Source organism: Amblyraja radiata, chromosome 28 (assembly GCF_010909765.2).
Source record: "Amblyraja radiata isolate CabotCenter1 chromosome 28, sAmbRad1.1.pri, whole genome shotgun sequence".
Classification (NCBI taxonomy): Eukaryota; Metazoa; Chordata; class Chondrichthyes; order Rajiformes; family Rajidae; genus Amblyraja; species Amblyraja radiata.
The window spans coordinates 11,690,812-11,705,502 of record NC_045983.1 but is presented as its reverse complement, the minus strand read 5'-3'; the positions used below and the strand labels follow the sequence as shown (position 1 = coordinate 11,705,502).

The 14,691-nt window shown below is 41.9% G+C and overlaps 1 protein-coding gene across 2 annotated transcripts in view; it reads right to left on the bottom strand.

The window, feature by feature from the left end:
- med13 (mediator complex subunit 13) overlaps positions 1-14,691 on the bottom strand; it is a 170,582-nt gene that overhangs the window by 33,720 nt on the left and 122,171 nt on the right. For both annotated transcript variants that reach the window (XM_033045798.1, XM_033045799.1), the window contains exons 18-21: positions 12,684-12,863; positions 4,514-4,737; positions 2,722-2,914; positions 1,469-1,877 (exon numbers count right to left, since the gene is read on the bottom strand). In XM_033045798.1, coding sequence (XP_032901689.1) covers positions 1,469-1,877; positions 2,722-2,914; positions 4,514-4,737; positions 12,684-12,863 — 1,006 coding nt within the window. The remainder of the gene's footprint in view (positions 1-1,468; positions 1,878-2,721; positions 2,915-4,513; positions 4,738-12,683; positions 12,864-14,691) is intronic.

The window sequence follows — 14,691 nt, the reverse complement described above, 5'->3', positions numbered from 1 at the left end:
GCCCAGGCCATAACACCCCCACCACCGTGTTTCACAGATGAGGTGGTATGCTTTGAATCTTGGGCAGTTCCTTCTCTCCTCCATACTTTGCTCGTGCCATCATTCTGATATGTTAATCTTCGTCTCATCTGTCCACAAGTCCTTTTTCCAGAACTGTGATTGCTTTTTAAGTACTTCATGGCAAACTGTAACCCGGCCATCCTATTTTTGCGGCTAACTAGTGGTTTGCATCTTGCAGTGGAGCCTTGGTATTTCTGTTCATGAAGTCTTCCACGGACAGTGGTCATTGACAAATCCACACCTGACTACTGAAGAGTGTTTCTGATCTATCGGACAGGTGTTTGGGGATTTTTCTTTATTATAGAGAGAATTCTTCTGTCATCAGCTGTGGAGGTCTTCCTTGGCCTGCCAGTCCCTTTGCGATTAGTAAGCTCACCAGTGCTCTCTTTCTTCTTAATGATGTTCCAACAATTGATTTTGGTAAGCCTAAGGTTTGGCTGATGTCTCTAACAGTTTTATTCTTGTTTCTCAGTCTCATAATGGCTTTTTTGACTTTCATTGGCACAATATTGTTCCTTGTGTTGATAAACAGCAATAAAAGTTTCCAACAGTGATGGAAAGACTGGAGGAAAGACTAGTTGCTGAGAGCTCTCTTATACCTGTGTTAAGGAGGCAATTAAACACACGAGCAATTACAAACACCTGTGAAGCCATGTGTCACAAACATTATGGTGCCCTGAAATGTGGGGACTATGTATAAACACAGCTGTAATTTCTGCATGGTGAAACCAAAATGTATAAAAATACCCTTTAATAAAATCTGTCAATGTGCACTTTAACCACATATGATTTAATCTTTTACAAATCTCAAATTGTGGAGTACAGAGGCAAATAAATTAATGATGGGTCTTTGTCCCAAACATTATGGAGGACTCTGCATGTGACTGGTTCAATTGCATTTCTGGTCAAGGATGATTCCCTATGTTAATAATGCTGGACTTGGCAATGGTAACGTCATGAATGACAAGTGGAGATGGTTAAGATTCTCATGCCGCACACCATCCAGATTAGGAAATTTATCTTCCTTCAATATCGTCACTGGGTCTAAATTCTAGAATACTTGACCCAACAACAGGGAGGGTACCTTCTCGGGTGGGAGTTAGTGATAGGCAATAAATGCTGGCTTTGCCAGACATGCCCAGGCACTGAAAATTAAATAATGTTTACCTTGAACTATAGTAGAATGCGAGTTGTATTCTATAATTAAGGGGAGGGGGATTAAGCCTGCTAAATCTGAAATGCACCATTTTGTACATGAAAGATGTTCGTCGAAATTTTTGGATCAGGATAGAAAATAACTTTGATATAATCTGGTTTGCACTCCAAAATAATAAAAAATCTCACAAACATTTGTATGTGAAATTGACTGCAGCGTAATATGAATATTTTTAAATGCCAGCTCTCTCACCTCTCTGGAGGATCCTGATGCTGCTGCCCTGCTCCAACTGTTGCTGAGTCAGTAGACATTCCAGTAATCTGCTGGGATAGTTGTACACTCTGGGAGTTTGATCCCTGTGTTGTCACAGCGCTGGACGAGTTGTTCAAATGTACAAATGATGAAAAGGAGGAAGACTGTTTCACAGCAGATGATGCGCTGGCCAAGGGCACACTCGAAGTGGCAGTAGCGACTGTAGAGGCTACAGCAGTGTTTGTTAAAGTACTGGCAGGTACAGGAGTGGAGTTGGAGGCTGCAGCAGATGGAGCCCCAGTAGAATTCTGTAATGGAGTCAGAGAAGTAGTGGACCGAGTGGGTGGGGAAACAGGGTTGGGTTGTGACAATAAAGAACTGTCCAGTGTTTGACCAGCAAGATATGGGCCTGAAATAAAAAGATATGTCTTTGGTAAAAGATTGAGCATATTTGCAAGCTCCTTACACAATGCATAAAATCAATAAAAACATTAATTTTAAATCTCAAACACTAATCAGCACAACTCAGAATATAAAAGTTAAAAATGCTGGGAACATACACATCTGCCAGAATCCTTAAAAAAAAAATAACGATAAATTCTGTTTAACTTTGAGGTCAAGATATTTTGATAAATGTCCTAACCAGAATTTTGTTTTGTAAATATTAACTTCCTGATGTTAACACATTCCCAAAACTTAATAAGCTGCACACAAAAAGAAGAGTGGAAACCAGGTCCTAAATCGTTTCTGTACAAGATAGCAATGGTGAACAGCCAATGACTACTATGAAATCTGTATCATTTGCAAAGGGGCCGCACGATGGCGCCGCAGTAGAGTTGCTGCCTTACAGCGCCAGAGACCCAGGTTCGATCCTGACTATGAGTTTGTACATTCTCCCTTTGACTGCGAGGGTTTTCCCCCCGGCTGCCCCAGTTTCCTCCCGCATTCCAAAGTTGTACAGGTTTACAGGTTAATGGGCTTTGGTAAAGATTGTAAATTGTCCCTATTGTGTAGGATGATGTTAGTGTATGGAGATCACTGGTCGGCGTGGACTCGGTGGGTTGAGGGGCCTGTTTCCAAGCTGTATCTCTAAACTGAATTCAATAAATAAATTGGAATTTTCAATATTTTATCTGATTCAGTAACAGAAATTAGACAATAGGACCATATGGAAAGGTGATCAAGATAATAGTCCACTTTAAATTAATCTGACAAAAAAAATTATAATGCCGTGTTTAGTTACAAGTACTCACCTAGATCATGTCTGCACATTTGAGCGTAAAGCTTCAGTTTGGAAAATGCTTCACTGCTAGCGTTCACACAGTGCTGAGAGAACCAATCATTTATGGGCTGCTCTGCAATTTTCAAGGCTGCTTTGGTCCCCACTTTCATGATGCCATCAGGATGCAATTTTGAAATGGGCCTGTGCTGCCCAAGTCTGCAGGACTACATTTTAAACAACATTTTTTTAAATTTCAGCCACAATTTTCCAGTGAGGTTTATTTTCAAACCATTTTATCAACTTAAGAGGCAAAAGGAATTTAGCTTTTAAATATTTAGATACATACTAGACCAAGTGGGACCCATTGGGTCCCTGTAACACGGGAGGCCTGGTCCCCCAACGCAACCCGTTCCTCCAAAGCAATATTCCACCACTCAGCCATAGCCCCCAACTGTGCAGGCCGCCTCATTTCCCCTTATTCACCATCCCTCATTGTAAACTTTAAAAAAAATGCAATTACACTTGCTAAAGGACTCAGTAGCAACATTGTAGCGGACAGGGCTACAATCCCATTGTGATGTCATAGCTGGTAACTGCCAGTGCAGATTGGAAAAAGTGGGGTTTTGTAAACTTAAAAATGTGATGACTTGTAAAATGTAACATCAATCTGAACAAAAATTGTTGAAAACACACCACAGGACAATTGTGAGTAAGGTGGTGCAAAAATTGTAGCGCTATCGTGTGCCGTTTTGGCATGAGGAGGAGGAGCCATCTTGGTGAACGGCTGCTAGCCAGCAGCCGTCCGTTTTAATTAGTTTTTTTTATAGTTTTTAGTGAGTCCTGTTTTTCGTTTGTAGGGGATATGGACTTTTTAATGTGGGGGGTAGGTCTCAACTTTATTTCTAGGTCCCTACCTGGTCGGTGAGGCAGCTTTTTCTTCGGGCTGCCCGCTGACCCGTCCTCGTGGCCTACCAGCGGGCTTGGAGCGCCGTTTCCTGGCGGGCACCGCCCAGCAGCTTGGCCTCGGTGGCGGCACAGTGTTGGAGCGCTATCGCGGAGCGGGCGATGCCTTGCCTGGGTCGCCGCGCTGGAGCGACGCGCTGGAGCTCTGGCGAGCTGGACCGCCGAGAGCAACATCTCCGGGCTGCGGGTCTGCGGAGCGGAGAGGCGGCGCCAACTTTACCAACGGGAGCCTGGGTGCTCCAAACCGGCGCGGCCTTGTCGGCTTCGGCAGCCGCGGGCTCCAACCAGGAAGCGGCCGTTCCAGGTGGCCCAGCCGCCGAAAGGACTCTCCCGACGCCGGGGCAAGACCACCCGGTGAGAACGGCCAGGGACATCGGGCCTCCGTAGAGGCAATTGCGGTGGCCTCAATAGGCCTGACTTTGGGGTGAACATGGGGTGGGGACTGGACATTGTGCCTTCCCCCACAGTGGTGTCCATTGTGGGGGGATGATTTTTTTGTCTAATGTAATCCTGTAGGTCTGTGTCCAAGATGGCTGCCGTGAAGAGAGAGTGGACGCTGGCACGAATTGGTTGCCGCTGCTCTCTCTTCACACTGTGTTTTTGATTTTCTGTTTTTGGAATGAATTCTGTTTTTAATTTGTGTCTCTGTGATGTCTTTATTACTTATTTTATTCTGATTATATGTTTTACTATGTAAGGTGTCCTTGAGATTTTGTATGAAAGGCGCCCATTAAATATAAAATTTATTATTATTATTATTATAATTTCAGGATCTCACTCACTCACTCGCAGACATACATCTAAATAAACAAGATGAGAGATTTAGTAATATATAGTTAGATGCATAAATTATGACTTACCTCATAGACTGCACTGAGATCACGAAAAAAACTCCTTGCTCCATTTAAAAGCGCTTCATTTTCTGGACATACCACCACATACCCAATATCCCTCTGTGATCCGTATGGTTCAAGGAGTAACTTTTCCCAATATGGCAATGCAAATGGAGATAACACCAGAAAATCACATTCATAGCCCAACATAAATGTTGGGATGGGTAATGGCTCTGGAGACTCGTCTGTACCTGTGTGAGGAAGGAGCCCATTAGTTTAGTTTGTTATTATTGTCACGGTATTGAGGTACAGTGACAAGCATTTGTTTGCATACTATCCTGTCAAAGGAGATTATTCATGAATACCATCAGGCCGTCCACAGAGCACAGGTAAAGGATAAGGGTACAACATTTAGTGCAAGATATAACATAATAGTCCAAAAAAGTCAGATTAAAGATAGTTCAAAGGTCTCCAATGGGGTAGATAAGGGAGTCAGGACTGCACTCTAGATGACGAGAGAACTGTTCAGTTGCCTCATAGCAACTTGGAAGAAACTCCCTGAATCTGGAGGTATGTGTTTTCAAACTTCTGTACATGTTGCGTAATTGGAGAGGGGAGAAGTGGAAATGACCGGAGGGGGGGGACTGGTCTTTGATAATACTGGTAGCCTTGTTAAGGCTGCGTGAAGTGCAGATAGAGTCAATGGAAGGCATGTTGATTGTGTGATGGTCTGGGCTACGTCCACAACATTCTGCAATTTCTTGCAGTTTTGGACGGAACTGTTCCCAAACCAGGCTCTGATGCATCCCAATAAAATGCTTTTGACAGCACATCTGTCGCAGTTAGTGAGGGTTGTTGAGGGCATGCCGAACTTCCTAAGCCTTCTAAGTGCTTTCTTGATCGTAACTTCGAGGTGCCTGGTCCAGGACAAATTACTGCTGATGTTTATTTTGTGGAACTTGACGCTTTTGACCATCTTTATTTTGGCGCATTCAATGTTTACTGGGGCATATGTACTGCTTCACTTCCTGAAGCCAATCACTAGTTTCCTCTGCTTTGTTGTCTTGGCACCAAGTTACAAGGTTCTTAATCTCCTTTCTGTATTCCATCTTGTCATTATTCAATATCCAACTCACTACTATGATGTCATCTGCAAATTTGTAAATCTAGTTGGATTGGTATTCGGCTGCACAGTCATAAGTGTTTAGGGCATATAGTAGGAGGCTGAGAACACATCCTTGCGGGCACCAGTTTTAAGAATTTTCGCAGAGGATGATTTGTCACCGATTATACAGATTGTGGTCGGTTGGTCAGGAAGTCGAGGATCCAATCATAGAGAGGTGTGCAGAGTCATTGCTCCATGACTGGAGAGGAGCTTGGTAGGAATAATGGTATTGAAAGCAGTCGAGGAATTGGAATCAGACGTAGATGCCCTTCTTATCCAGGTGTTCCAAGGATGAGCATAAGCCAAGGGTGATAGCATCAGCCATGGACCTGTTGTGCCAGTAAACAAACTGTAGTGGATCAAGGCTGTTTGGTAGGCTGGAGTTAATGTGTGCCATAACCAGCTTCTCAAAGCACTTCATGGTGGTGGATGTCAAGGCCACTGGATGGTAGTCATTAAGCAAGAGATCTTGCTTTTCTTTGGCACGAGGATGACAGTGATCTTCTTGAAGCAGGTAGGTACCTCAGAATGGAGTAGGGAGAGATTGAAGATGTCCATGAAGACTCCCGCTAGGTGGTCCGTGCAGCTCCTCAGGACATGGCCAGAGACTCCACCAGGGCCAGTTGTTTTCCGTGGTTTCACCCTCAGGAAGACCGATCTAACTTCTGCAACAGTAACCTGGTAAACAGGCACACTCAAGTCTTGCAGGATGGATGTCATCGCCCTGTTTCCCTTCTGCTCAAAGCAAGCATAGAACGCATTAAGTTCATCAGGGTGGGCTGCACTATCACCAGTGATGTTGTCTCATCTCGATTTGTAACCCGTTATAGCATTCAGACTTGCCGCAGTTGACAGATGTCTGAGTGGTTATGCTGGGACTCATGTTTTTCCTAGTAGTGTCTCTTGGCATTCCTGATGGCTTTACGAAGATCATAGCAAGATTTCTTGCATTGCTCAAGATCGTTTGAATGTTCTGGCCCCTGGTCGGACAAGAAACATGCTGATAGTATTTTGGTAGTATGCTCGAGGTTGGCTGGATTGAAGCTCCTGATTATAATGGACACGGCTTCGGGATATTTTGTCTCATGACGGAGTACAGTTTATTCACCGCAAGCTTGACATCATGGGAAGGGATGTAGACTGCTGTCAGGATAGCTGCGGTGAATTCCCATGGCAGGTAGTAGGGATGGCACTTCACCATTTGGTATTCCAGGTCCAGGAAGCATGAGCTCACCAGGACTGCCATGTAATACTCTTATTGACATCTTATCCATGCAATACTCAGCAATACTCCTGTTGACATGTGCACTACATCAAGGCTTTTTGAACAATACTACAGAACGTGCTATTGCTGGACTTTGAATAAGGCTTCTTTCAAACACACAAGAATCCCAGAATCTTTTCCATGTGATCAAGTGGGCAATTATTTTGGCTTTCAGCCAATTTATTTTTCAAACACAATATGGTCGTTTACCCTTTTGTTTCGAAATATGTTGATATGGATCAGTTACCATAATTGCTTACAAATGATCATATGCTAAAACAGCTCGTGCTAAAGCATTTAGATCATAATATTGTCAATACTAATCCAAGAAAAAGGAAATGTTCTTTACAATTATTCTTTTTGTATGATCGGCATAGAAATGAACTTAGTTCAAGTTTGGCAAGTCAGAGGTGTCAGTTCAAAATCCACCCCACAGTTTTCAATTCATAATCTATGCAGACATTTCACTGCAGAAATTAGAAATCAGGACTCAGATGGAGTGCTTAACAAAGCTCTCTCTAAACTCTAGGGGGCTACGGTTTTAAAAAATTGATGCCGTTTTTTAAGGAGCAATTGAGCTCACCAGAACTCTGGATTTTTCTTTTATTGCAAATTATTAACTGGTGGTTATTTTGTTATTATTTTCGGGCCCTGACGTGCACAAACGTGCTCATTACCAAACATGATTAACTTCAAAACAATTTACTCGCTGCAAAGTGCTTTTGAGCATCCTAAAATACACTACAAATGCAGATCCTTATTAATACAACATCTATCACATTCCATGATAATTGGAACACAGATTAATCAAAATGAATTGATTTTAAAAAGGAAGAAATTCTCAGACTCAATATCATTTCTATAACACAAATGTGGTTGCAATATTGGGAAAGACACAGCTAACAATCCAGTATCAAAAGCAAGCCTCTGACTTTAAGATTCATAAGCATTAGCCAGGTTAGTGCAACCAACCACGGTCTGAATATTATTCATGCTACAAAAAACTGGACCGTCCTTTCAGCTGCATGCACATCTCGCCTTCATCCACCAAACCATATCTAACCTAAGCTTCATCCCAGTCCTAACTCCAAAAGAGTTTCTCACTCAGACACAAAAGTACAGATGCTTTAATCTGGAACCAAAATCAAACCGTTAGAAGAACAAGGGTCAAACAGCATCTGTGGGTGGGAAAGGAATTGTGACAAAGAGGACTGAGAGTGGAGAGGGAAGAGAGCTACTATGAAGAAGAAAGGTGGTGAGAGGTGAATCAAGGGATGAGAGGTTGAAGCAGCTAGGTGGGGGAGGGAGAGGAGTGGATTTGGAAGGCAGCTGTAGGTGGGTAATAGAGAGAAGCAGAGAAGGAAAAATAAGGGGCAGAAGGAGCAACTTCTTGGGTTGGAGGGAGGAGGAAGAGGAGTGTGCAAGTGGAGGTAGCGGCTAGTGGGTGATACAAGTGCTGGAATCTGATAAAGATGGCAATAACAGGAACCACTACGGGAGAGAAGACCAGATGGAACCACATGGAGAAGGGGAATGGATGCGTAAAGAGTGTGGGTGTACGGGGATGGACGGGGAAGGTGGAGGGTAGGGATATGAGAAAATGAATTAAAAAAGGACCAGAGATAGATTGGATAGAGAGAAAGAAGGGACAATAGGAGAGAAGGAATACCTGAAATAGCTAAATTCGGTGTTCATGCCATTGGGGTAGACTACTCAGGTGGAATCTGGGGTGTTGCTTTTTCTGATTTGTGTTTGATCTCATTCTGGCAGTGAACAAAGTAGAGGATGGACAGATCAGTGTGGGGCTGGGAAGGAGTGGACGTTGAAATGGCATGCAGACAAGAGCTATGGATGGCCATTGCAGAGTACAGGTGCTCTGCAAACCAGTTGTCTAGTATCACCAATGTATAGAAGACCACATCAGGACAAGCAAATGCAGTAGATGAGGATAGAAAGACGTGTACAAGAATCTTTGGGACACCCAGAAAGGCTGATTAGGTCGCTGAATAGTAGGGGGGGGGGGGGGGTGTGCAAGAGCAAGTGTGGCACCTCCTGTGCTTAGAGGGGAAAGGGTGAGGGGTTGGGGCGGAATGAGCAGACCAGGCAGCCATGGAGAGAGTCATCCTGGTAAAAGGCAGAAACGGGAGGGGAAGGGAAGATATAACTAGAGGTGAGATCGTTTTTCAGTGGTAATGATGATGGATGATGTGCAAAATGCAGAGGCTTGAAATGTGAAATGATAGGACCAGGGGAATTCAATTCTGTTCAGAAAATGCAGGGGAGGGGAGAAAACAGAATTCCAGGAAATTGAAGTAATATGAGAGGGCTCTATCATCTGCTGTGCTGGGGAAGCCACGTCTATATTGGAACGAGTAATTTTGAATGTAGATGCAACAGAGACAGAGAAACTGGGAGAAAGTGATGGCATCCTTACACAAAAATTATGAAGAGATGGAGTTCAGGTACTTGGGGAAAATCAGTGGGTTTGTATTAATATCAATGGATAGTTTTATCTCTTGAGAGGACGGGCATTCAGAAAAGGGGGAGAAGCATTAGAAATGGCCCGAGTGTATTAGAGAACCAGATGGGAGTAGTGAAGGTAATAAAATCGACGAGTTCTGCACCCGTGCTGGAAGCAACACCAATACAGTAACTGACATAACGGAGGAAGACTTTGGGAATTGTACCAGAGAAGGAAAAAAGGCTGTCCTTTGTAGTCAAAAAGATAGACCAACGTGAGTGCCCAAGGCCACAACTGTGTTTTGTACGACGTGAGAGCATTCAAAAGAGAATTTATTCAGAGTAAGACCAAGTTCTGCTAGGTGGACAAACATGTTTGTGGAAGGGAAAGGGTTGAATCTTTGATGCAGAAAGAAGAGGAGAGTGTTAGGACTTCCTGATGGGGGGTGGAGATTTATCCACAGTGAAGATAAGGTGATACAGGCCAGGGAATTAGAAATTGTCAAAATGGTGGAGGGGGTATGCAAGTTGTCCCAGATGTAGGTGGGAAGGGACAGGACAAAGGCCGATGGCACAACTGTTTAAATTCCAGAATTTGTTCATTAACATTTAAGAGAACCAAAATATATCTGCTCTAAAGCTGCAATCAATCTGAATTAATTACAATAAAGAATAACATCTCAATTTAATAGAATTCATCAGCTCTTCACCCTTCAGGTCTTCTAAAATGCCTCTGCCACAGACTTTGTAACCACATACATGATAATAATCAAGAGTTAAAATTGCCATCTGCCATTTCCACGGATGTGTTCAAATATGTTTCAAATAATCTGGGACTTCACCCTCTGCTTAAAACTTGAAAGAGACTAAGTTGCCTGCAATGCATACTAGACAAAATTGATGAAAACTTAAACAGTATGTACCCACAACAAGGAAAAGCAAGGGAAATCCTGAAACTACAAACCCTGATCTGAAACCAGCTATTTATGAGGTAACCAAATTTGCAGAGGTACAACAGAATTTAATTTTCCATTCATCATTGCTTCTAATGACATGTGTTTGGAAACTTTTGTATGTATAGTAAATAAATATATAAACAACATATTGTACTGCTTTGGTGCATCAAAAATACAGAGTAGGTATTAGAGGTTTAATCTATCACTTTAAATTTCAAAAGATAATTGCATACATATATTGTGTAAAGGAATAACCTAATATTTGCTTCAAGCTTTTCGTTAGGCATTGCACATTACCAATTTAATTTTACGTGGGCGACAAAGTGGCGTCGCTGGTAGAGCTGATGCCTCACAGCGCCAGAGACTCGGGTTCGATCCTGACTTCAGGTGCTGTCTGTGGGGAGTTTGTGTGTTCCCCCTGTGACTGCATCGGTTTACTCTGGGTGCACTGGTTTCCTCCGACACCCCAAAGACGTGCGGGTTTGTTAATTGGCCTTTGTCAATTGGTCCTGGTGTGTAGGGAGTGGATAAAAAAAGGGATAACATAGAACTGGTGTGAACAGGTGATCACCGTGGACTTGGTAGGCCGAAGGGGCTGTTTCCAGGCTGTATCTCTAATCTAAACTAACTAAAATTGTAAAAAGAAAAATGCAAATTCCCCCCTGAAAAACTACATATCAGGTGATCAGGCTATCAGAAAACTCAATTCAGGTAGTTCTGATATAACAAGTTTTTCCATAACGGATATTGTATCAACTATCACAATTGATCAACTAGGGAACATCACTTATATTACACAGGCCAAATTGGTGGTAACATGTGTTTCATTGGGAATTAGAAAGCCGCTTAAGAGTTGCTTTGGAAATTGACAAGCAGAAAAAACAGCTGTCTTGGAGAAATAAACTGTAGGAAAAAGAATTGTTTCTGTGTAACTTCCCCATAGTAAATAGACACAATTGTTTCTTAAAAATACAGTGCATCATTATCACCATAGGTGGCCACTGAAATTGACAATCCAATTACTTCTACTGACACATGCTATGATACTTTATTAAACAATGTAACATACAGTCTTTAATATTTGTCGTTTGTAGGTACAGAAAATAAACTTCTAGCTTTTAAAACAACCTTTCTAGGAAGGCAACTATCTCATGATAGCAGAACTACCTGTAATTACTTTTTGCTAGAAATCAACTCTCCATTCCACCCTGGTCCCTTGATCCCTGGCCCATTGGCTGACATCAATGATGAAATTCACCACTGGGTCTGTGGAGCTACTGGTCAATTGAGGAAAGGGCTGTTTGCAGATCATAAGCTCAAACTTGTATGACATTTCTGTGGTCTACTGGGCAGCAGATAATCCTTGCCTCACTGGACTACATGCAATAGGACATCAATGCATTGCAGATACCATCATTCTCTCCATAAAATCCTTCAAATCCACTTGAACAATAAGCAATCAAACATCACTCTAAGCCAACAATCACAGTGCTTAAGCCAAAACACACTCAGTCAGTTCTAATGAACTGCCCGCATCATTCACATCCACTACAACAAACTCCCCAAAACATACACTGCATTTCATCGGAAAAAGGAAAAGATTCAAGGATGTGTTCATAGCCTCTATAAGAAAATGCAACACACTCATCTACTCCTGGAAATTAGCAATAGCAGTTTGTGCTTATATAGCAACTTCTGAGAATCCCTGGCCCGTGAAGCTCAAAACAAAAAGGAGCATTCAGAATGATATTGGGATCAAGTCTACGCATTTGGAGCCCAGGATAACAGGAGTGCATTACCTTACAAACCATCAGCTCACTGGCCTGAGCAGACACCTCCTGCCCCATCCGTACAAGAGTCTAAAAGTTCCCACAGTCGCAGTAGAATCAAAATAGCAGAGTGGAGGCAAGTTACTCTCGATCCCAAGTCCCGAGTCAACGTATAAGAAGACTACTTAAGCATCACGATAGTCCTCAAAATTTTGATTTCTTGATCATCCCAAAATGTAATTATTCATTTAAGCATGATGCTATGCGAGGCCCTAAACTGTAGAAATCTCCCATAAACCACTCACTCTCCCTTTCCTCCTTTAACATCCACTTCTTTGATCAAGTATTTGGACCTCACTATATATGATCTAATAGTTCAATGTCAAATTTTACACAATAATGTCTAAGCACCTTGAGATATGTTGCTGCAATAAAAATTGCCATATAAGTTCAAAATGCTATTGGTAATCATGATTTCACGATGGAGTTAAATATTGTAAAATGAATAACACAACAACAACAACTTGCATTAACATGTCACAATTAATCTGCATCCAATGGTAGCAAGTTAAAGGTATTTTACCATAAGAACCCCGCCCAGCCAATTTGTGGAACTGTTGCCAGGTTAGAGGCCCTTGGACATGCTGTATGCTCTCCCATGACCTGACTGCTCGTTTCTTTTGAATGGCATCCTGCAGCACAGGTTGTAGTGAGAGAAGCAGGCGCAGAAGATCTTGTGAACACAGCATGCTGACGTCCACAGCTTTAGAGGAAAAAAAACACAAATTTTACTGTCAAAAACAGGAAGACTCAAAATCTCAGAATGAATATAGTTTCCTTTTAGGTTAAAAATATACTATTTATAATAAGAGATGAACACAAAGCATAGTTTATGCCGTTTAATCAGTATTAACCCGCTTATTTTAAAGTGGGTTAACATTCTAATTAATTAAACAGATGAATACAGACATTAAGTATTTATTCCTGATGGCATTTTCAGGGATCCCTTAACATTCAATGTATGCAATGAAAAGAACAAAATACTGGTTAAAAATAGAGACCTATTTTATAATATATAATCTTCAAATTTTAAATGATACAAGCTTCAAATTCCTCGGTGTTAACATTTTAGATGACCTATCCTGGGCCTAGCACATAGATGCAATTGTGACGAATGCATGGCAACACCTCTACTTTATTAGGCATTTAAAGAGATTCAGCACATCACCAAAGACTCGAACAAACTTCTACAAATACACATCAAAAAGTATCCTGACTGGTGGCATTAGAGCCTGGCACCGCAACCAATGCACAGGACCACTAGAGGCTGCACAGAGTTGTGGACTCAGCACAGGCCCAGCTCTTCCCAACATCAAATTCATCTAAATGAGATGTTGTCGCAAGAACATAGCATCTATCTTCAAAGATTCCCACAATCTGGACCATGCCCTCTGCTCAATGGCACTATCAGGCAAGAGGTACAGACACCTGAAGTCCTACACCACCAGGTTCTGTAACAACTACTTTCCTGCAACTCTAATCCTCACTCAGCAATAGAACATTGTAGACCACCCTTTGCACTACAATGGACTTATTTTCCCATTGTTTTTTGCACTTTGTACTTTGCAATGTTTTTTTCTTTTCACCGTCTTGTATAATTTATGTTTTTATGTATTGTCGAAGTCTATGCAAGCAGGATTTGCACTGTACCTCACCATTATTGTGCATTTGACATGAAACTTGATTTGACTTAATTTGCATTCACCCACTCAGTTAGGAGTGATCAGGAAATGATTATCAACAGGCAATGAGAACAAATAGATCAGAAATATCACATTGGTCTCTGCAGCTGGCAGGGAATGGGTTATAGGATCTTACCCAAATCTAAAATATTAAATTATTATTTAGTGGCATAAATCAATGACTTCCAACATCTTAGAATTTTAGCATAACAATGGAAATGCTGCTTTTGCAAGTACTTGCTGTGCAAAATGTTTAAATGAGCTAACCAAATGATCCCACTTGACCTGGTTATTTAATCCAAAGGCTAATTCAGGCACTAGATGCAAAATAAACAACAGTGATTGCATACAAAAGTGTTTACACTGCATATTTAATTTTTGGGACATTCCGAGGATGTGAAAACAATACATCCATCCATGTTCTTTCTTATTGTCATCTTATTTGTTATATATCTTAAATAACTCCAAATCAAAATTAAAATAGTTTGTAAATGTGGTTACATTTTGCTAGCAGAAAGGGGATTGGGGTAGATGTGGGCTAACATTGAGTACAAGAATCAGGACATCATGTTGCATTGTACAAAGCATTACCTACCGCAATTGGAGTATTATTTGCAGTTCCAGTCACCACATTACGATGGGATTAAGGATGTGATGAAGATTAAGAGGTGGTAGAAAAGATTCACAAAGGGGTTACCTGATCTGGAGGGGATGAATTATGGCGAGCTTTGATGGGCTAGGACTGTTTTCCCTGGAGTGAAGGAGGCTGGGGGATGTACTTGCAGAGACACACAAAATCATGAGGGGCATAGATAGGGTAGGCAGACTTTTTCCCAGTATAGGGGAATC